This window comes from Hibiscus syriacus, unplaced genomic scaffold (assembly GCF_006381635.1).
Source record: "Hibiscus syriacus cultivar Baekdansim isolate YM2019G1 unplaced genomic scaffold, ASM638163v2 tig00112206_pilon, whole genome shotgun sequence".
In the NCBI taxonomy this organism is placed as follows: domain Eukaryota; kingdom Viridiplantae; phylum Streptophyta; class Magnoliopsida; order Malvales; family Malvaceae; genus Hibiscus; species Hibiscus syriacus.
In genome coordinates, this window is record NW_024063267.1 from 937,063 (window position 1) to 959,869 (window position 22,807).

A 22,807-nucleotide genomic window follows, 5' to 3' on the forward strand; every position below is an offset into this window, starting at 1 on the left:
CAAGTCAAAAGCACTTTAAAATAAAACACTACGGGAAGTACATGGACTCAAGAACGACGACTTTGTCTCTTCGTAAGGGAATACTGAGTCACTCACATGCATGCAAGTTGATAATGGTAGAGAAGTTGTAATCTTCTTTCAATTTTTGCTTTTCGGCAATATCCCCAAACCTCAAAAGTCTTAGCCGGTCGCTTTTGAATCTCTGACTTTTGTTTTGCCTATATAATCACTCCTCATTCATCAATCCAAACTCACAAGCTCTCAAAATCATCTTTCAGCTGAATCTTCAAGCTCTTCTCTTCTCCTACAACAATGGAGTTTAGTTGTTATAGCCAAAGATTCGTTCTAGTTTCCCTGTTGCTTGCCGTGGCCGGTGGTGTATTGGTGGAAGGCCAGGGCACCAGGGTGGGGTTCTACTCGGCTTCATGTCCTCGAGTCGAGTCCATCGTGAGGTCCGCGGTTCAATCTCATTTCAGGTCTGATCCCACCGTGGCTCCCGGTTTGCTCCGCATGCACTTCCATGACTGCTTCGTCAATGGATGCGATGGCTCGATCCTTATCGACGGTGCCGGTACCGAGAAAACGGCGCCGCCGAATCTATTGTTGAGAGGGTACGAAGTCATCGACGATGCCAAGACTCAGCTCGAAGCTGCTTGCCCTGGTGTTGTTTCGTGTGCCGATATTTTAGCTCTCGCTGCTCGTGATTCTGTAGTTGTGGTAACTATTTTTCTTTGCTTTGATCTTGTTTTTATGTTGTTTGTTGGTTAGTCGTTAACGGTGGTTGTTGATAATGTAATGTGACAGAGCGGTGGAGCGAGCTGGGCGGTGCCGACTGGCCGCCGAGACGGAACTGTTTCTCAGGCTTCCGATGCCGCCAATTTGCCCGGCTTCCGTGACTCGGTCGATTTGCAGAAGCAAAAATTTGCAGCAAAAGGTCTCAACACTCAAGATCTAGTCGCCCTTGTCGGTAAGCATTAGATTTATATTATCAAAATCGAATTCGAATATAAACTTAACACAAAATCCATGAAATATAACGTAATTTCTGGACTCTAGGGGGGCACACCATTGGTACTTCAGCCTGCCAATTCTTCAGATACAGACTATACAACTTCACCACAACCGGAAACGGAGCCGACCCTTCGATCGCCACCTCGTTCGTACCGCGACTTCAAGCGCTTTGTCCGCAGAACGGTGACGGATCACGGAGGATCGGATTGGACACGGGCAGCGTTAACAGATTCGATAACTCCTTCTTCGCCAACTTGAGGGACGGCAAGGGAATTCTCGAATCCGATCAAAGTCTATGGACCGACGCTTCCACCAGGAACCTTGTTCAACGATTCTTGGGCATCAGAGGGTTGCTCGGATTGACGTTCAACATTGAATTTGGAAGGTCCATGGTGAAAATGAGCAACATTGAAGTGAAGACAGGCACTGTGGGTGAAATCCGCAGAGTTTGTTCTAAAGTTAATTAAATGTAACATATATGTGTTAAAGATCCAATCGCATAGTGTAAAAACTAAAAAGTTTTTATACTGAAAGTGTAATTTGACCTTTTTTGTTTTGAAAATTATGGATATTGTCTAGGTTAATTAATTCGATAAAACGTGATAATCATTGTCAAATGCAACTGTAATTGTTGATAAAGTTCTCTATATTGGACCTCTTGCTCCATATAATGGTCAAATTACAGCTTTCGTCCATATACTATATTCAGTTTGAGATTTAATCTACTTTAACTTGATATAATTTTTTTTTTATTAATTGTTGCCTTGTATTCTCCAAAGAAGTAGATAAATTGCTATATACTATATTAGCGGTAGCTAAGTATACCAGCTAATGATTTTTTAAACATTGTTAATGATTTGAACTAAATCAAAAAGATAAATAAGGGTACAGAACGCACGTGGTCTCGACTATAAGATATTGTTTTATTAATTCTTTTAACTATTAAAAGTTAGAAAATAGTTCTTTGACTATAAAGTATTGTTTTATTGAGTCTCTCGACTATTAAAAGTTACAAATGATCGTTCGACTATTCATTATGTCCCAAAATCTTAAATGACTATCATATCTCAGTCTTCATGTTAACATTTAGCTTAAACAACCGTAATTTTTTAGTGGAAATGGATGATTCTGAACATAATGAATATCCGAATGATTATTTTGTAACTTTTAATAGTTGAGAGACTCAACAAAGCAACACTCCATAGTTAAAGGAACATTTTGTAACTTTTAATAATCGATATATTTAATAAAACAGTATCCTATAGTCAGAGAATATTTTCATTCTTTACCCTAATAATAATATGAGTAAATTATGTGAAATTAAAAATATGAGAATTAAATCTCAAAATTGAGTATAACCCGAAGGAATTATTGCCCCCAATATTCAAAAGGCATAACATGTATTATTATACTAACCACTTAATAATATTTTATTTCAACATTTTTTAATATAAGATTGTAAGATTGTGTATCTCATCAAATGGTCTCATTGGTAAAAGAATGTTGGTCTCGGTAATAAAAAGAGAATATTGTTCCTTCGGAAGTAATGAATTTGAGCAGTTATGTTTGTAGGGTATACGCGCATTATTAATTAGTTAAAAATATTTTGAATAAAGAAAAAAAAAGTTCAAGAATCAAATTATTTTTTCCCATGAATATTATCAGATGATTCAGAATGATTCTAAATCTTAAACTTTAGCAGCTTTCAGCATTCATTATCCCTGACAAAATCCATGGAAATGATAATACGTCAGAAGACAGAACCTGTAAGTAATCAACGAGATTAGATCTCAGTTTTTACTTAAAATTTTGAACTATTGGGGAACTCATCATCAACCCAACAAACAACAACATTTGCACTTTATCTACACAAACATGGCCATCAATTTCCTTTACAACCCAAGAGCACCAAGCGGTGTCTTTCCTCTCGCATGCTTAATCTCAGCAAGCTTGAGTCTCTCCAGCTTGTCATAATCAGGCACGTGAACCCCGTTCTGAATACTTCCGGCAAGCCCCAATGGGTCGAAGAATTTGCCGCCGGGGTAGCCTTGCTCGCCGGTGGCGTTGGCGAAGTTCTCGGCGGTCTGAGACCACGGTGTCGCCCATTCCACGGATTGTGATTCGGGGTTAAAAAAATCAACCCAACGCTTGCTTTCGACCCAACCCATGAGGATGAGTTGGGTTCCGAGGAGTGAACCGAAGGAGAATGGGGCTATGGCAGCCGGGTCACCTCCGGCTTCGAACCATGGAATGCCACTCCAGGCTTGGCCGATGAAGATTCCGAGGACGGCGGCCATGGCCCAACGTCCGTGGATCAGCTCGGCTTCTCGGTACCATTTGAGGAATGCTGGGTCCTTGCCGAGACCAAGTGGGTCGAATCCGTAATCTGGAGCCTGAAAAAAAAAAAAGGAGAAACTTTAGTTGAGCAAGCGTAAATTAAGTATTTAGTATATAAATTATTTATTTTAATATTAAATTTTTAATGTTTTCATAATCATGTTTAACGTTTAATTTTCATTTCATTTAATTATTTTATTGTTAAATATTTAACGTGTTTAATATTTAAATTATTAATTTTGATCGATTTTAATATCTAAATTTTTAATTTTTTTAAACTTAACACTAAATGTTAAACGAAACACTAAAATAAAATTAAAATTAAAATTAAAATTTTTAATGATATGGAATTAAAATGAAACAAAAATTAAATTATAGATATAATTTTAAAAATAAAAGTATAGATATTAAAATTAAGAGTTTATATATTAAACGTAATTTATTAAAAAAACAAGGGTAGTTTATGAGGGGGGAGAAAAAAACATACAATCCATCGAGCCATTCGGGTCAATGAAGTTGCCACCAACTTTGACGGCGGGGATCCAAGACTTTTTAGGTGCGGCGGCGACTGCCAGAACGGCAAACTTCCCAGCTCCGCCGGCAGGGGAGGGGGAGACCTTGGCACCCAAAAGAGCTTGGTTCCTCTTTCCTCCAGAAAGAAACGATGAGCATAACGCATTTAGAACAGCACCAGTTGTAGCAGCCATTGTTTTTCTTTCTTTTTTCTCTCTCGAGAAACAAGCAGATGTTAGCGGATGAGATCAAAAGGAAGGATTTGTAGGAGACAAGTAGGATAGAAGAAATCTAGAGAGGATATCTATGTGAGTAAGGAGTTTAGATTTCGGACCAATGGGGAGTTGAAGTCCATCCACATTTCAATGTTGTTCCAAACCACGTGGAACTTGGTCCGGATATCATTCTGCTTTTTGGGTCCTCTTTCTTTGGTACATTTCAGGTTTGATATAATTACAAAAATATATAATGTTTGTGTAAATGACGAGTTTATCCTTTATTTTTTAAGCATTTTATCTTAGTATTTTAATTGTTTTGGTTGAAATAAATCTTGTTAGATGAAAATTATTAGTTGACTAATTATCATCTCATATTATTGATATGATATGTGTTACGTCAATAATTAAACTCGAGCAAAAACATCACGTAGACAATGGATTGTTAGTCAACTAACTATTTTAATCTAACAAAGTGTCTGTTCTGACCCAAAATTGAAATGTTTGAGGATAAAATGCTTTCAAAAAGGGGTAAATTATGCATTTAGTACATAAACCATCAATTTTGGTCCGTTTTAGTACGTAAACTTTCATTTTTTTAACCATAGTGAATGTTTATTTTTCATTTCATTTTAGATCTAAACTATCGGTTTTGGTCTGTACTATTACATAATCTTTCAATTTTTCAAAACTTAACGTTAAATTTTGAACGATGATACTAAAATGAAACAAAAACTAAACTTCAGGTATGATTTTGAAACTTAACGTTAAATATTATATTTTAAAAGATTCGATTTTGATTCATTAAGTCTATAAAGTATATATAAGTTATGAATAAGCTAAGAAAATTTTAAATAGATATTATTTTCTAATCAATCTGTATTACTCGAAAAAATATATTCTAATTGTATCTGTTAATCTAATGATATAATCCATTTTATATTTATTTATTCATTAATTAAGGCATAATGTAAATATTTTAGTTATTCTCTAAATTTAATCATAATCTTAAATTATACAAAAATACAATAAAAACAATATTATTTCCTTTAAATGTTAGTTACTTAGTTATAGATTTCACACTATTACAACATTGGACTAATCAAATAATTTTAAACTAAAATTAATGGATTAAATCCTAAATCCTGGGCTAAAACCATAATTAAACTTAGAAATAAAATATTTGTCTTCCCAGGTTACACATCACTTGTTAAAGTGTATGTACAGAGAAAATTTAGCAAATTAGTTATAGGTTGCCGTAATCAGTCTAACTTCAGTTGATTTCTGTTAAGGAGAGTTGGTTAGGATTATTGTTAGTACTAAGTCAATCTTATAGCATCCAACAAATCTTGTATATAAATTGAGCAGAATCTTACACTAGAGATTATTTCAATTTATATTAATAAAAAATTAAAAGAATTATTGATAGAATTCAATTTAATAAATTTAAGGGTAAACACGTGAATTACGCATTTAGCACTTAAACCATCCGTTTTGATCCGTTTTAGTACATAAACTTTCATTTTTTTAAATCATGCCTAGCGTTTAGTTTTGTTTCATTTTAGTACCCGTTAAAAACTTAACGTTAGACTTTGAAAAAAATTGAAAGTTTAGATATTAAAACGGACCAAAACGGATAGCTTAGGTACTAAACACGTTAAATTGTTAACGGCGGGGTACTAAAATGAAACAAAAACTAAACATTAGGTATGTTTTTTTTTTTAAAATACAAAGTTAGGTACTAAAATGGATTAAAATTGATAGTTTAAGTACTAAAACTGTAATTTATCCTAAATTTAATTATATTATTTTAATATTTATAAATATTAATTCAAATATATCAATAACAAATCTTGTATATAAATTGAGCCTTATGCACTGGGTAGGCCTTTATTAAAAATATAATTTTATTTTAAAATCATAGTTTTCATATTTTAATATGTATGTACATTAATAAATTATCATTTTCTAAAATAATTTATATTTGATCTCGACCCAGCTAAAAATTTATGGCTTCAACCTAATATGCACATATAAACATATTTTTAAAGTATTTACATACATTTAACTTTCAATATTTGTAAAACTATACCTAACATTTTGTTTTTGTTTCATTTTGGTCCCGTCGTCAAAATTTTAGTAGAACTTTTGCAGGTGACATTTTTATGAGTAAATTAAATCAGTCATCCCTTAATTATCTTCTTACTCCTATTTTGGTCATTAAATTTTAATTTTTTTTTCAATTTGACTACTCAACTTTCAAATTGCTCATGTTTTAATCACTATAATTTATTTTATTAATAATATTTTCTGACATGATATTTTATTATTATTTTATTAATTTATAATTAAATTTAAAAGTTAGAGTAATTAAATTAGGAGAAATTTGAAAGTTAAGTAATTAAATTAAAAAAATAAACTTCAATGACCAAAATAGGAGTGAGAAGATAGCTGAGTGATGAATGAGATGATTTACCCATAAAAATATACCAAGTTGTAACAGTTTATTAAGTTTTTAATCTAAAACTAATATTTTAGATACTAAATGCATAATTTACCCAAAAATTTAATTATAATAAATTTCAAACCCATACTAAACGGGCTTTAACAAATTTTTAATCCAACAATTATGCATGCATGGCAGCCGCCAAAGCCTGAAAAGGTCTTTGTATTTTCAGTTTCTTTAGTGGAAGAAACCCTAGATTTTCTAGGAAACAGTTAGCTTACCTCATCCCACCTTCCCTACTTTATCTCCAACCCACCACTCTCTTTCCCTCACGATTCAGTTTCTTTCCCTCTTTCTCCACTGATTCCATAAAGTATCTCTGTCTTATAAAACAAATCTCTTGTGTCTCAACTCTCGACAAGTCAATTCACCACTGAATCTTTCGACACTTTTCTGAGTTTCTCTATACATTTTCGTAGCTTTCTTCTTCTTCCAACGGCTGCCATGGTTTTAAGTCCATACTCGAACTGGGAGACTGATTTCCAGAACATCAACGATGAAACAGTTCAAGCTGATCATCAACAACAATACTGGGATCCATTCGAGCTGCCTTTTGGTTTCATTGATCCTTACATTGAACTAAACAGCAGTTTTCTTCAACCCGAAAGCTACACTCCTTTACTCCCCGTCGACCCTTTGATTCCCTCACCGCCGGAAACCGTCTCGTACGAGAACTTCGTCTCTTTCCCATGCTCTAAACGCCAGAAACTCGTCGACGACGATCAGTGTTTGATGATGATGCCCGGTTTCTTTCAGGCGGTTGATCCGAATTCATGTCCGGTGCTCGAAGACGGCATGAATCAAGTTAACGGTAAGAACGACGACGGCGACCGGAAGTGCGTGTCGGCGCAAAGCATCGCGGCGAGGGAGAGGAGGAGGAAGATAACCAAGAAGACTCAAGAGCTTGGGAAGCTCGTGCCAGGAGGGACTAAGATGAACACTGCTGAAATGCTTCAGGCTGCTTTCAAATACGTCAAGTTCTTGCAAGCTCAACTCGGAATCCTTCAACTCACGAACTCGTTCTCGGTAATCTTCTTCGACGAGTATTATTTTTATATACATTATTATGAAGATTGATTGCTTAAATGAGCAAAGGGTCTTGTTTTTTAAACAAATGCAGGAAAACGGAGAGAATTGCAAGGAAAACGAAAGCCTGCAGATTTTAACATCTGCAAAGGTTCAAGAAAAGCTTTATTTGAAGAAAAGTGCTTGGTTCCAAAGGATTTTGTTCTGTCTTTGACAACAATTTCAAAGCCTCCGGTCTCTGATGAACTCGCTCGCCTTTTATGAGCTTCAGCACTGAATTAACTCACTCACTGTTTTCTACATTTAACCAATTACCTCTAGTTTTGTTGTTGTTGATTGATTTTGTTTTAATAAGTTTATCTATTGGTTACCAAAAACATGTAATTATCTCTGTTTTCATGGATAGACATGTCAACTTTTCATTTGACTTTAATCTTTCTAGTAAAAGATAAAAAATAGTTGATCAAATTGAAATAAAGAATAATAAATCTTTATAATATTCAATTTATATTAATTAATTGATAAATTTGATTAAATAAAAAAGCACCTTAACTAAGGAGTTTCATTCTGGTCTTAGGAATGACATAGCTTTATAGACCTACAAAATAAAGAGAATTAATCATTATCAAATTATTACTTTATATACTAATTATAAAAAAATATTTTACAAATATATAAGATTATAACATTATCAAACATACCATATTTATATTAAAAATTACAAAAAATAAAAACACAACAACATTACCAAATAGGTTTTTCATAAAAAAAAATGTTGACTACCAAAATCATTGCAATTGTTAAGAGAGTATAAGGAAAGGTAATCTGATGTTGCCAAAGTTAGGAGAGTCTAACGATGAAAGTGCGACGACTGTTGCCAAAGTTGGTCGCGAAGATTTGGACAAGGAAGTTAAGAGCAGTCTGGAAGCGGTTGGTGTTTCTGATGGAGATGCTGAAGCAGTAGAGTCTAGGAAGAAGAAAGTTGGCCGTAAATTGCCAGTTAAATCTTCCCCTGAGAGAAAACAAAGACTAAATGCAACCCAAGTAACTGAAGTTGTTAAGAAAGCTGCTTCTGTTGTCAGTGATGACAGAGAGAGTGGGAAAATTTTCAGCTGTTTCTTCTAAACATTTAAATCCTGAAGAGTCGTCTGATGAGCTTGAGAATGTTTTTAAAATAGAAACTCATAATTTCCTTGAGGAAAATAGTGTGAGCGCTAGTAAAAATGAAGGTTGTAGTAATTTGAATGTGGTGTTAAATCAAGACTTAGTTCATCATGTAGAAAGGTTTCTCCTCCAATGGGAGCTTCTGTTATTGAAAGTGAAATTAATAGTCAGTTAGGTTCTCCAGAGCTGAGTTCCAAAGTTGAAGTGCCCCATGGTGCTAAGTTCCCGGATGAGAATAAGGGTATTGCTGAGGGAAGTGACGAGAATGATAGTAAAACAGAGGAAATTGTTTTGAAGATGGAATCAAAGATTGATTTAATTCCTGCTATAGGAAAGGTTTCTCCTCCACTGGAAGCTTCTGCTACTGAAACTGAATTAGCTTCTTTAGAGTCCAGTTTCAAAAGTGATGTTCCCCGCAGGGTTAAGTTGGAAAAGGAAGAAAATACTGGTGCTGATAAAAATGGCGAGAGGATTGGCAAAATTGAGGGTACTACTTCAAGAATGGAAACCCAGATGAATTTAGTTCCTGATATAGAAAAGGCTTCTCCTCCATTGGCAGTTCCCGGTATTGAAAGTGAAATTAGAACTGAATTAGCTTTCCTAGAGTCTAGTTCCAAAAGTGAAGTTTCCCACAGTGTTAAGCTGGAGGAGGACGAAAATACTGGTGCTGAAGAAAATGGGGAGAGGATAGGTGAAATTGAGGGTACCAATTCAAATACGGAGTTTAAGATAGATTCAATTCCTGATCTAGAACATGCTTCTCCTGCAAGGGCAGCTCCTGCCATTGAAACTGCAATTAGAACTGAATTAACTTCTGTGGAGGCTAGTTCCAAAAGTGAACTTCCCCACAATGTTAAGCTGAAGGAGAAAGCAAATACTAGTGCTGAGGAAAATCGGGAGAGAATGGGTAAAATTGAGGGTACTGCTTTGATTACGGAGTCTAAGATTTAGTTCCTGATCTAGAACAATCTTCTCCTCCAATGGCAGCTCCTGCTATCGAAAGTGAAATTAGAACTGAATTAGCTTCTTTAGAGTCTAGTTCCAAAAGCGAAGTTCCCCACGGTGTTAAGCTGGAGGAGGAAGAAAATACTGGTGCTGAGGAAAAAGGTGAGAGGACTGCTAAAATTATGGGCACTGCTTTGAATACAGAGTCTGAGATGGATTTAGCATTGGATGAAGTTTCTGCTCAAGTGGCAGCTTCTGAAAACAGTATTGAAAGTGAAATCACAATTCAATCTACTTCTTTAGGAGCCTGCTCCAGTATTGAAATGCCTCACAGTCTTGAGTTCCAGGAAAGTGGAAATGATGATGGTGGTGAAGAAGCTTCTCAGAAATCTGTGTCGAGGAACATAGCATAAATGCATCAAAAAGGTTAGTGATGATCGAGGATGCGGATGAAGGTAATGTTGGTGAAATTAAGCTGAACTCCACGTTATCTGAGGTAGATTCAATTCTCAATGAGGCTGCGCTCCATAAACCAGTGAATCAATCTATTGAAAGTGACACAGTTGAGAGCTCAAAAATGGTAAATTCTCTATTTTTGTTTATATTGCACTTAATCATGTTTCTTTTGGGTGTTTATATTCAACTTGGATATCTCAGTCAACATTATATAAGTGTAATACTATAAATAATGACAAAATTGGTGATGGGATATTGAATGGTTTTCCCCCTTCTCCTAGTTCAAATAATTTTACATAGAAAGTAATCATCAATAATCCTTATTGCTTTTTGGTGCCATCAGAGCTGTAAAGACAGAGGCCTTCGCAGGTGGAGACGATGCTTATTTTATTGCCTGCCAGAACTGGCTAGGTATTGCTGATGGAGTTGGTCAATGGTCTCTTGAAGGTGTTATTCTTTTTAGTTATCCCAGGTTTTGTTTTCAGCAGGATATATATCAAATTACATTAAATGTATGTTGAATAACTATCATCCGATGTTTTGCAATGTCTGGACTGAGTTATTTGTTTCCTATCTTATCCCCCAGGGATTAGTGTTGGAGTATATGCAAGAGAACTTATAGAAAACTGTGAAAGAATTGTCTCTGATAGAAATGGAGTTCCAGTAACTGACCCATTTGAGGTCCTTAATAGAGCTGCTGCAAATACTCAATCTTGTGGTTCATCTACGGTTTTGGTTGCTTACTTTGATGATCGGGTATGTTGTCATTCAACTTGACTTGCTTTTCTCCTAATCAAATTTCAATTAGTTATTTGTAAAACTGTTGTTTGTCAATATATGCATGGACTGACGACTGATGCTAATTGTTAGCCGGTCAATCTACTTTGATGGAATGGATATAGTTCTTTTCGCAATGATTTAATTCTAATCGAGAAAATAAACAAAAAACGATCTGAGAATGAACTTGGTTTTCCTTTCTACAACTCATACTTGGGAGGCTATGCCTCTATGGATCTGCAGGCTCTCCATGTGGCCAATATCGGTGATTCAGGCTTCATGATCATAAGAAACGGTGCTGTATTTAAAAGGTCCTCCCCAATGCTGCATGAGTTGAATTTTCCTGTACAGATTGAAAACGGAGACCATCCATCTAACTTTGTAGAGGTATACCATTTGAATTCCATTTCTAGTAAGAGTCTCTTACAATTTTTTTAAAAGGCAGCACCATATCTTTTGAAGACGATTATCGAGTGTCATTTAGGCTAGAAAATGGAGGTAAAAGGTTCGTTTCTCCCCCAACCACTTCTCTTCCTCATTTAGAAAGGTGAAATAGTAAGGACAATCTTTTTACACGTGCCTGCTGATTTCTTGCAGATTTACAGGATTGACTTGGATGAAAATGATGTGATTATCGCTGCAACTAATGGACTATTTAAAAATCTCTACGAGAAAGATATCGCTTCATTCGTCTTCAAATCGTTGCAAGAGAATTTGAGGCCCCAGGTGCTTATCACTGATCTTGTCATCTCCATCTCCTTTCCCAAATATAGTAGTAAAATGTGTAAGTTGCATATTCGAAATGATAAAACATAGTCTATGTGCATGCAGGAAATAGCAGAACTCTTGGCAACCAGTGCGCAAGAGTTTGGTCGATTATCAGTGGTTAGGAGTCCATTATCAGATGAAGTTCAGGCAGCCGGCTATGCAGGATACAGGGCCGTAAAGCTCGATGATGTAACCGTTATCGTTCGTTGGTGAAAAGCCTTCTCTGCACATGCATTGCCTTTAGCCTATATATGTATTTTTTTTCTTGCACAAAACATCCATGCATGTCGGATTTGTTACATAAACTCTGATGTGAATATGTTAGAAAAAATTTCATATATTTGAAATATCATACTCTTATATGCATGTCTAAAAAGTGCCCGACGTAGGTGATATACATATATACTTTATGCGAAAAAAGGGTATAACATCAAAATTCATCCTTACCCTTTGATCAAAAAATCAATTTAGGGTCTATTCTTTTTTCTTGAAGCATTTAACCCTCGACATTTAACTTTTGGTCAAAATGAACTTTTTTTTAGCTGAAAACTGTCATTTAATTAACAATCAACATTTTTTTAACCAACAAGATAGATCCCTCCGTCATCATTTGATTGGTTGTAATTAGTTTAACTAAAATTTATTAGACGTATCATCAATTAATCACATGTTAAAAAGACACGTCAACATTTTAATTCATGTGAATTTACTTTGTCAGTAAAAAAAAGTTGACGATTAACTATTTCCTTTAAAAAATATATTATTGTGATAAAATGGAATGTTAACGATTATAATGCTTCAAAAAGAATAATAATGATTATAGTGATTATTCAATTAAAAACTAAGAACCTTTCTAGCATTATTAAAAAGAATAATAATGATTATAGTTACTATTCAATTAAAAATGTTATTTTTTGCATCTATTCATATACAAAAAATTCTTGTTGTTTATATGAGTGATCTTCTAAAAAATATTTTTGGATCCGTTAGTGTTATCGGATATCGATTACTAAATGTTATCGATAAGGCTCCTGATATTATCCTTTCATTCTCTCCAGGGATAGATTGATGGGGACAGACGGTGATAGTCATCCCTCCTGAAATTTTAAAAATACTATATACTTATGAATATTTTTACCCTAAATTCAATTCCACTCTGACCAGAATTTCTTTTATACAACCCAGTCGAGTCGTCTTAAACTTGAATTTAAATATTTTGATATCTCTAAATCCTATTCAAGACACACCATTACCTAAGAAAAAGGCTAAATTGGTGGGTGAATGGAGGAGGCTTCTTGTAAACACTATATGTTCCAACCAAAATTATAACAATGGTGGAAGACAAGCATCACCAAAATTTCAAACTTGCCTTTGAATTGATTTGTTTGACTACTATGATTACCCCCCCCCATCATAATGTGAAATGAAATTCCTACACTTGTTTTACAAGTGGAATTTGCCTTACTTCTTGAGGTTATAAATACATGCACTTTGTAATCAAATAAAGTAATGTGAAATCGAATTTATTTCAAACTGGAAAACCACATAAAAGAAATGGACATTTTTGTCTGAGTTAAGTTTACAAAATGTTCTCCTATTAAATTGGTTTATAAATTTAAAAATGTTTTATAATATAATATTATGGATTTAAGTAAAGTGTTTAATACACTAAGATACAAGATGTATATTACATGTTGTCTATATTTTGTCAAGTAATTATCTTGAGGGTTAAACTTATTTTAATCTATTAAAATTATAATTAAATTGATAGAATGTATAAGTAAAATGGACTAAATGTGTAATTATACCAAAATTTTTAACTGTCGTGTCACCTATTTCATTAAATGTTAACGATAAGTGACTTGATTGACACAATTAAATGGTGAAGTGATATGATGGACAAAATTTTAAATTTGATGGTCAAAATGAAAAGATGTAATTAACTTACCCTAAAATTTAATCTGCTTTTTAAAGATCTAAGTCACGAGTTCAATTTTCAAGATCTTCAACAACAAATTATTATTTTTTAATTAGTGGAGAATGGCATTGGCGCGTTAACGAAAATGTCAAAATAGGATGATATTGATAATTGCCCGTCCAACTCAATTGGTAGAGCGCAAGGCTCTTAACTTTGTGGTCGTGGGATCGAGTCCCACGGTGGGCAATTCATAATTCTGACTGTCGGAGGTCTTCCACAGAAGCTGCTCTCAACCTGGCATTGGGGGCACAACCTACTACCTTACCTCCTCCTCACCCCATTACATATGAGAATAGGGAATAGGGTCAGCTAATTTGAGTACTGATACATAATGTTTTAAAACTCAAGGTCCAATTTAAAATGGAAATCATAGTTTAGAGATTAATATTAAATGACTGAAAGTTTTCGGATCAATTTAGAATGGGGTCATAATTTAAGGACACCATGTACAATTGTTTCATTTTGTTTTTGTTCTCTCACGACATGTGTCTAGGATCGGGTTCCCTTTTTAACATGGCCTATAGGCATTTGGAATTATTTCATATCACCGGTTGGCATGCCATGGCAGCCGGATAGAGAAAGAGGAAAGGTCATGTATAGCGGAATCTCACATTAAATTTAGGCAAAAAGGGCATCAAATATATTTATATTTTGAAAAAAAATTAATATAGTCATCATATTATATCTTTAATGTAGCTTTCTATTTCTGAAAATATATTTAATGTGGTCCTTTAATCAATGTTTCATTTATCGTTACAGCATTGACATGTCAGTTCACAATGTTGATGTGGTAGTATAAGATACTAACATGGCAGTCTATCTGCTATGTTTGAGTTTCTAATTTAGTCAATATATCATGTCATCTGTCACGTTAATCTAACACCTTTGACTATCATATCAGCGTTGTGGATTGTCACGTCAGTATCGTGAACTGCCACATCAACACCGTGACGGTCAACAGCGAAAAAAACGTATGTCAAATGGCCACATTAAATTTATTTTATGAGTTGGAGAGCCACATTGAGAGAAAAAATAATGAGGACCCCGTTGAATTTTTAAAAAATATATAGAGATATTTGATATTTTTACTTTAAATTTTTAAAAATGAGTTTGTAAATTTAAATTTTAACGTGTAAGTAAAATAAATTAAATTAAAATAATCATTTTTAAATTTTAACGTGTAAGTAAAATAAATTAAATTAAAATAATCATTCTTATCGTGATTTTTTATATTTAAATTATTTTAATAAATAAATTAAATATTGATTGATCATAAATAAATATAACATGGAATATGAAGGTGGCGAGCTGTTGGTAATTATGCTAAGGCACAACTCATTGGCTCACCTTTTTAAAGTCGATAGGAAATTTAACTTTTCGAACTTCGGCCAACCTCAACTATCTTAGCTACGTGTAAAATGTTAATGGAATTGGGACCACCAAATGATCAATTTTATCCGTTTTAGTATCTAAACTTTTAATTTTTTTAAAATTATATCTAATGTTTAGTTTTTATTTCATTTTAGTATCTCACCGTTAAAAACTTAAAGGAATTTAATATCTAAACTATCAATTTTGATATGTTTTAGTACCTAAACTTTAAATAAAAAGATTCAAAATTTAAATTTTGAACAGGGTTGCTAACATGAAATAAAAACTAAACTTTAGATATGATTTAAAAAAATTAGATATTGAAACAGACTTAAATTAATAGTTTATGTACTAAACATGCAATTTACCCTAAAAACCATGGTACACTCATTGCTTCTTGCCCGACTCCACTTCATTCTAGTTTTACACAAAAGTTTATTTGAATTTTTATAATTAAAATATACTTGAATTATTGTACTTCATAAAATTCAAAATTCAAATTTTATTTTCAAAAATAAAATTAAATCAAATTTCATCAAATTATATAATTATTTGTGTATACAAATCATCGATTAATCTTTATAGTTTAATTTGATTAATTATATATATTTTTTATCCCTCTCGTTAACCATATACATCATTATCCGATTTTATTTTTTACTTAAATATATACAAAAGAAAATTTATATAAAAAATAGTATTTATTTCAGCTTATTTTCTGAGGTTGTATCTTTTTTGTCACATGCAATAAAGACATATAAAAACATATTGAGTGACCTCAATGATAAAACAAATATAATTCTCTATAGATGAATTAAAATCTAGCAGTTGCATCTATAACGAATGTGTTGTCGCGTGCTAAGAAAAATTTTAAATAAATATTACCATATAATAATTCCAAATTATCTTAATCTTTATATTTTAGTTTTATCATTTTTATTCATATTTTCACCTCTTTCATTAACTGTATATACCGTTATCCGATTTTATTTTTATATAAATATCACTTAAAAAAGATTTAATATCGAAGGAAGCGTGGAGGGAAGTTTTTGGAAATATGTTATATTTCGAGAGGGATCGGTGTCTGGGGAAATAAGGTTGCTTGGACGATTGTAAAGCTCAAGGGTGAAGCGTTTATTTCGATTCTTCTGAGAATTGTTTGGAGTGCTTATATTTTTTTTTAGATAATTCAGATTTTTTATTACCCAAACTAGAAAAGTTTTGCTACAAACCAATCAACCAATCAGAACATAAAATAACATTGCACAACCTAAACAAAACAATGATTGGTACAAAAAACTATAAGCCCCAAGCATTACACAAGGAAAGATTAGTGCTATCAATCCTATTGATGGTTTTTCCCCTAAGACTTAATCGGACAGCCTCATAAATTTCAGTAAAAAGTTGTTCTGCAGATCTAGATCGAGCTTGAAAAATTCTTTGGTTTCTTTCCTGCCATATAGAATAGATGAAAGCAGACCAAGCAATCTTCACAATAGAGGTAATTTGGGACTTCCATTTCCATGAAGTGATTGCTCTATAAACCATCTCGTTCCATGACAAATGTGATGCATTCATACCATTCACATTCAAAATAATATTCCATAAGCGATCTGCTAATGAACAGTCTGCGAAAAGATGGTTTCGAGTCTCAGGATAATTACTACAGTTAACACATAAAGCAGCAATGTTAATGCCCATATTTTGCAGACGATCTCTTGTAGGCAATCTGTCTTGAATGGCCATCCAGACGATTAAACAATGCTTCGGTATATGCAATGGAAACCAAAGGAGATTATGCCAAGGGACTTTTTGGCTTTTAGGTCTAATATCATCCCAAATATCCTTAATCGCATTAGAATCAGCACTGAATTGCAGATAATCAGTCCTCATTTTGAGAATTTTCCTGGTACTCCAACTGATACTGGAGTGCTTATATTTATCATGTGTGGAATGAGAGAAATTTAAGGGTTTTTGGAGGAACTCAGAGGAATGCAGTTGAATTGATCGGGGGGATTAAGGAGGAGGTCCGGTTGCGTTTATCAGGCGTCGTTATTCGCTCGGGAGAGATGAATGATAAGCTGTGTATAGCTTGGGACATTACTAGATAGTTGCTAATTAACAACATATTAAGTAGTCTTAATAGTAAAGAGAATATTATTCTCCTTAGATAATTCAAATTCAAACAACTGTATCTACAATATGCGTGTTATCAAATATAATTCAAATTTCTCCTTAGATAGTTTAACATCTTAATTTTGTGACATTAGTAAAAGACACACCATATATGCTGTAAATTTCTTGAATTAATTTTTTGTTTATATAATAAACATAATTCAAATTCAATTCTTGAAAAGAATTGTTTTGTTATGGTAAGAAATCAAGGGAAGCTTGACACCTACTCCTTTGCTTTGAACCGACGAGTGTGAACCCACATGCCTCTCTTTCTCAGTTTATCTCCCCAATAAATTCCCCCTCAGCCCTCTTCCCCTCCATTTTTTTATATCTTCCAAAAAGCTTTCTCTTCTCTTCTGCATCTTCTTCCCCAAACCCACTTCTTGTTGCTTCCCCTGTTACTGTTTCATATCTCATCAATGGCAGCGTCAAGATTCTCTCTTGCTCTGTCCCTCGCCATTCTCTCGATCTTGGCCGTCGATGCCGACCACCACCATGCGGCGGCGCCGTCTCCTTCCTCCTCCGTTGACTGTTCCTCTCTGATTCTCAACATGGCGGATTGTTTGTCGTTCGTGTCGAGTGGGAGCAAGGCGTCGAAGCCCGAGGGAACGTGCTGTTCCGGGTTGAAAACCGTGCTGAAATCCGGACCCGAATGCTTGTGCGAGGCCTTTAAGAGCAGTGCTTCTCTTGGTGTTTCTCTGAATATCACCAAGGCCATGACGTTGCCCGCTGCCTGCAAAGTCTCTGCTCCTCCTTCTGCCACTACCTGCGCGTGTAAGTTAACTCGGCTTTCCTTTTTCTGGTTCAAAATGTAGTTAAAAGGGGCTTCAAAGGGGTAAAGTTTTGATCTTCTTTGGGGGGAAATCTGTCATTTTTATGTTGCAGTGAAAAAACCCAGATTTTGATTCTTAAAACTGATTATTATTTACATATTTTGCAGTGTCTCCTGCTGGTGCTCCTGGTATGTTCTGATAAATCTAATCCTTAATTCCTGAAAAAAAAACATTTCAATCTTTTGTTTCTTTCTGTTAAAACTGTTCAATTGGCTGTCAAATTTGTAGGTATGGCACCATCAGCGATAGCAGGTGCGCCGGAGGCATTCTCAGGAGGAGCAACTGTGTCGGCGCCGACACCGGCTACCGGCAGCACGGGCGGCGCTCCGGTGCTTGTTGCCTCGATCGGACCTCTTGTCTCAGGCCTGGTGGTTTTTTAATGTATAGCTACTAAGCTATGTATCTTATGATGTGTTCAGTTTAGCTTGCCCTTTGGTTTTGATGAGCCATCGTTTTGAGTATGAGTCTGATATTAAGAACTCGGATTGTATGTTGATTTGCCATAATATTTCTAGTTATCTCATTTTGTTTGTTGATTTGGCATGTGAATTCATTCGATTCGAGTTAATTTAAATTATAATGGTGATTTTTAATTGGAATTTGGTAATTTAGAGTTAACTTGAAAATAGAAATAATTTTAATATTTTAATTGTTTTGCTATATGATTCCTAATTTTTCTATTCCTTTCACCTTCTTATTTACTTATTTATTTTAAGTTTAATTTTATCAAATTTAAATCACATATTCTTCTATCATTATATTATATTTATACAACTTTAATTTCTTTATATAATTTTAATTTCTATTTTACTCGCCGTATTTTCAATTTTTATTTCTTTGAATTATTTTATTATTATTTTCATATGATTTATTTCTTTGAATTATTTTATTATTTTTTATATGATGTGTTATTTTTATTATTATTATTTAATATAAAAAATAGAAGGTGGTTGGATACCATCATTGACCACCGTAGATGGTGGTCGTTCTACGGTGGTCGTTTGATCCTTAATTTCATGGGTCATTTTATCTCGACAACGTGAGTTCTAATATGACTTCTGTTTTATCAGATCTTGCTTCGAACAAATTAGAGATTGAAAGTGAGGAAACTGAAACATTTTAGTCGAGCTTCATAGGTTTTTGGACATTTTTTAATGAAACAACTACCATATTCGAATTCAAGGTTGAGATGAATTGACCCATAAAATTTAGGATCGAACTATCACCATCTACGACGGTCGACGCTGTCATCTAACCACCTTCTATTTTTATTTTATTTTTTCAATTATTTTATATTAAATTATAATAAAAAAGTGCCATGTCATATCGAAATAATAATAAAATAATTCGGAGTGACCGAAACATAAACAATTTGAAAGTTTAGTGAGTAAATTAAAAAATTAAAAATACGATGAGTAAGATAGGAGATAAAATATAGTTCAGTGAGAAATGATGTAATTTAGCCTTTAATCTTTGGGTAAAGTAAATAAATGATTTATGATTGTAGGGTGGGTTCTGTTAAAAGTTATAATTAATAGTTATAAAATGATTATAACATGTTGTTTTGTTAAGTATTTCGACTATTAAAAATTATAAAATGGTCACTCAACTATTTATTATGTTTCAAATTCATCATATTATATTAAAAAAATGAAAGTTGTTTAAGATAGACCTTAACATAATGATTGAGATATAATAGTCGTTTGAGATTCTAGGATCATATTCTATCATATCACAATCAATATGTTATGGTGATGGTGATGATTGGAATATGATAATCGTTTGAGATTCTGAGACCAGATTCTATCATATCACAGTCATTCATTGAGATCAGAATATCGTCCATTTTTTAATCGAAAAGGATGATTTTTGAACATGATAAATAGTTGGGTGACCATTTTGTAACTTTTAATAGTCGAGGGATTCAACAAAGTAATATTTTATAGCCAGATGATCATTTTATAATTTTTAATAGTTAATAAACTTAATCAAACAATACCCTATAACCACGGTACCATTTTTATACTTTACCCTTAATCTCTTAATCATTCAACCTTATTCAATTTGATGTTATGATTATTCTTTTTTTATTTCATTTTTTTACTATCAATTCATCTATTCGTTTATATTCAATTTGATCTTATGGGCTTTTAGGGTGGAGTTTTCTCTTATTTGTGTGTCGGTTATCTCTTTTCTTTTTCATCTTTGTTGATTGGCGGCGACATCAATTTTAATATTGGTTATCGATAGTTGATATTTATTTATTTTATTTTTTCTCTTTTATTGTATCTCTATTTTTTTTAATAAGTCTGCATGTACGACACATTTTCATCTGCCCTTATGGAACGTTTTCATATATCTTTGTGAAATTTTTTCTTTTGTATTTTGGCATATTTTTAGATCGTTTTATTATTTTTTTTTCATTTATCTTTTTATAAGGGTTGATTTAACATCGTCACGACTGATTAAGATGACTCTTATATAATATCTTATTGATATTCCTTACTTTGGACCATTGGAGTGGATTTAAATTCCCGTTTTGCGTTCGTAGATAATTTTTCAAGTCGCTCGAGTCTGATTTGTAATTTTATCGGTGATCTTTTAATAGTTTGATTCCCTTTTGTGGTTCGTTTGGCGATGCGATCAGATCTATTTGTATCTATCTTTGTTTGAGGTTTTTTTGTTAGATTTTTTATCTTTCTTCATATGGTCCTCATGATCTTAAGTTGCTAGTTTTATATAAATTATTATAGGAAATTGTCCTAATTATGTGTTTAATTTAATTGTAAATATTTATTGTAATTTGAGATATTTTATATTCTAATAAAATTAGTTTCTTCCGTTAAAAAATTGATCTTATCAATTTTCTTAATTCGTTTATATTCGATTTGATGCTATCAATTTTCTCAATTCGACTAGATCGAATACAGACCCCATTTAACAATATGCGATCTTCCTGGTCCTAGCTTGCATGTCTCTATCAATGGCAGCTTCGGCCTCTGTGAACGAAGGGTTCTGTTGTGTTTTGGACAACTTAACTTTCATCTCAACAATTTGACAAGAAAATGTAACGTGAAACACTATAATTTAGGGTTCTAGTTCCAGTTTTGAAGAACATATCCGAACTGCATCAGCCACAGTGAGGAAGATCCTTTCCTCACCGATCAAATCTGCAAACTTTGAGGCATGCAGCTTGTCGACCACAGCTGGCCCTGGATTTGATAAAACTAGCTTAACATTCTTCTTTTCAAGCCCTAAACAACTCTTCAAGAGCATGGATGCCACTACTGTCAATGCCGGTAACAGCTGCAAGAACATGCAATTTTCATAAGACAAGGAACCCATCTTTCCAAACTTTAAAAAGAAGAGAATCCGGGTTCGATCAGTTCTGTCTATAGAGTATCAGGTTTCCGTCTTTATATATATGCAAAAAATTCTTGTTAAGAGACTCACTCATCAAAATTAAATACACGACATAGTTTGATTCGGAAATAATCACAGCGAAACTTTGAAACTGAGAGTAAAAAAAAATCAAAATAAGACATATAGTAGAATTAGAGCCCTACTTGTGGGGGAAAATTCTACAATCCGAGCATGAAATAATTTATTTTCATATATATATATATATATATATATATATATATATATATATATATATATATATATATATATATTATTATTCATGTACACAATATAAAACTTAAAAATCTTATATCTGGATTAAAGATAATTTATCCTTTTATTTCGTAAAAAGTATTTTATTTTATACTATTAATTTCAATATTCATTTTTTCTAATTAACGATTTAAAAAATATGCGTGTAAAATTTTTACAATGTGCCATGTGAAGACACTTGTCTTTGCCATTCTTAATTTCCCTCACTGGCAGTTCCTTCCTGCCCCCATCAACCCCCGAAATTGTCAGAAACAAACAAGGACCACCCCGACCTTAGTTAGGATCGGGTAAAATTTGAATCGATTTAAAAAATTAATTTTTTTTAAATTGATTTGATTTGAAAAAGTTTGATTCAGATTAGCTTCGATTTGTAATTTTATTAACTTCGGAAAAAATTTAAATTTAAATCTAGTTATAAAATACAACTCGAATAACTCAAAATTTAGTACTTAATAGATTGATTTCAAGTTTGAGTCTAATCTCTCGATTTTGAATAATATATGTATATCACAGTTGAATAAAATATGAAGATATATATGTATGTATTTATATATTATATGAATATGAAAAATCATTTACCTTGGAATCAATTAATATCGTAATATTGTAAATATTTATAATTAAATTTAAATAAAAACTCAAAAAATCGATTCGACTCGAATTTTATGAACTCAATTGGAATAAAAAAAATTTAAGTCAAATTTGAGTTATAAAATAAGTTTCATCAACTCAAATAACTCAAAACATTTTACCTTGTTCACCCTTAACCTTAGCTACTATTGTCTTTGTGGCTCCACCCATTGGCCATTGCATTGAAAAAGAAACATACGGCTGAAGTTTTGGGCCGTTATAAGAGCCACCGCCAATGGCCCAACACTAAGTGATAAGGTTTGCTCGACTGTCTAAACTTGGAACTCATCATTGTTACATTGTATTTATTGAAATAAAATGAAATGTATTTAAGTGGTCATTTCCTAAAACTCAACCAACTTACCTTAGTGGTTAAAAGATTCGTTATTATTCTCAGAGGTCATTGGTTCGAGCACCAACAGCTGTA

The 22,807-nt window shown here is 33.1% G+C and overlaps 5 protein-coding genes and 1 pseudogene across 5 annotated transcripts; 4 read left to right on the forward strand and 2 right to left on the reverse strand.

The window, feature by feature from the left end:
• The first annotated feature begins 258 nt into the window (after window positions 1-258).
• LOC120175404 (peroxidase N1-like) lies at window positions 259-21,712 on the forward strand. Its single transcript, XM_039182028.1, has 4 exons — window positions 259-717; window positions 805-967; window positions 1,057-1,490; window positions 21,688-21,712. Exons 1-3 carry the CDS (start codon window positions 313-315, stop codon window positions 1,476-1,478), a joined length of 990 nt encoding a protein of 329 aa, XP_039037959.1. The 5' UTR covers window positions 259-312; the 3' UTR covers window positions 1,479-1,490; window positions 21,688-21,712.
• Window positions 2,904-4,055, reverse strand: LOC120175517 (chlorophyll a-b binding protein CP24 10A, chloroplastic-like). The gene is made up of 2 exons (XM_039182127.1): window positions 3,832-4,055; window positions 2,904-3,426 (listed from the first exon to the last, which is right to left on the reverse strand). Exons 1-2 carry the CDS (start codon window positions 4,053-4,055, stop codon window positions 2,904-2,906), a joined length of 747 nt encoding a protein of 248 aa, XP_039038058.1.
• Window positions 7,027-7,872, forward strand: LOC120175518 (transcription factor bHLH53-like). Its single transcript, XM_039182128.1, is given in 3 exon segments — window positions 7,027-7,608; window positions 7,703-7,772; window positions 7,775-7,872. Coding segments are annotated over 3 exon segments (750 nt in total).
• Window positions 8,437-11,931, forward strand: LOC120175519 (annotated as a pseudogene).
• Window positions 16,367-16,960, reverse strand: LOC120175520. The gene has a single exon (XM_039182129.1). It carries the CDS (start codon window positions 16,958-16,960, stop codon window positions 16,367-16,369), a length of 594 nt encoding a protein of 197 aa, XP_039038060.1.
• LOC120175408 (non-specific lipid transfer protein GPI-anchored 31-like) lies at window positions 17,576-18,605 on the forward strand. Its single transcript, XM_039182031.1, has 3 exons — window positions 17,576-18,016; window positions 18,183-18,203; window positions 18,304-18,605. Exons 1-3 carry the CDS (start codon window positions 17,662-17,664, stop codon window positions 18,453-18,455), a joined length of 528 nt encoding a protein of 175 aa, XP_039037962.1. The 5' UTR covers window positions 17,576-17,661; the 3' UTR covers window positions 18,456-18,605.
• Window positions 21,713-22,807: the final 1,095 nt, after the last annotated feature.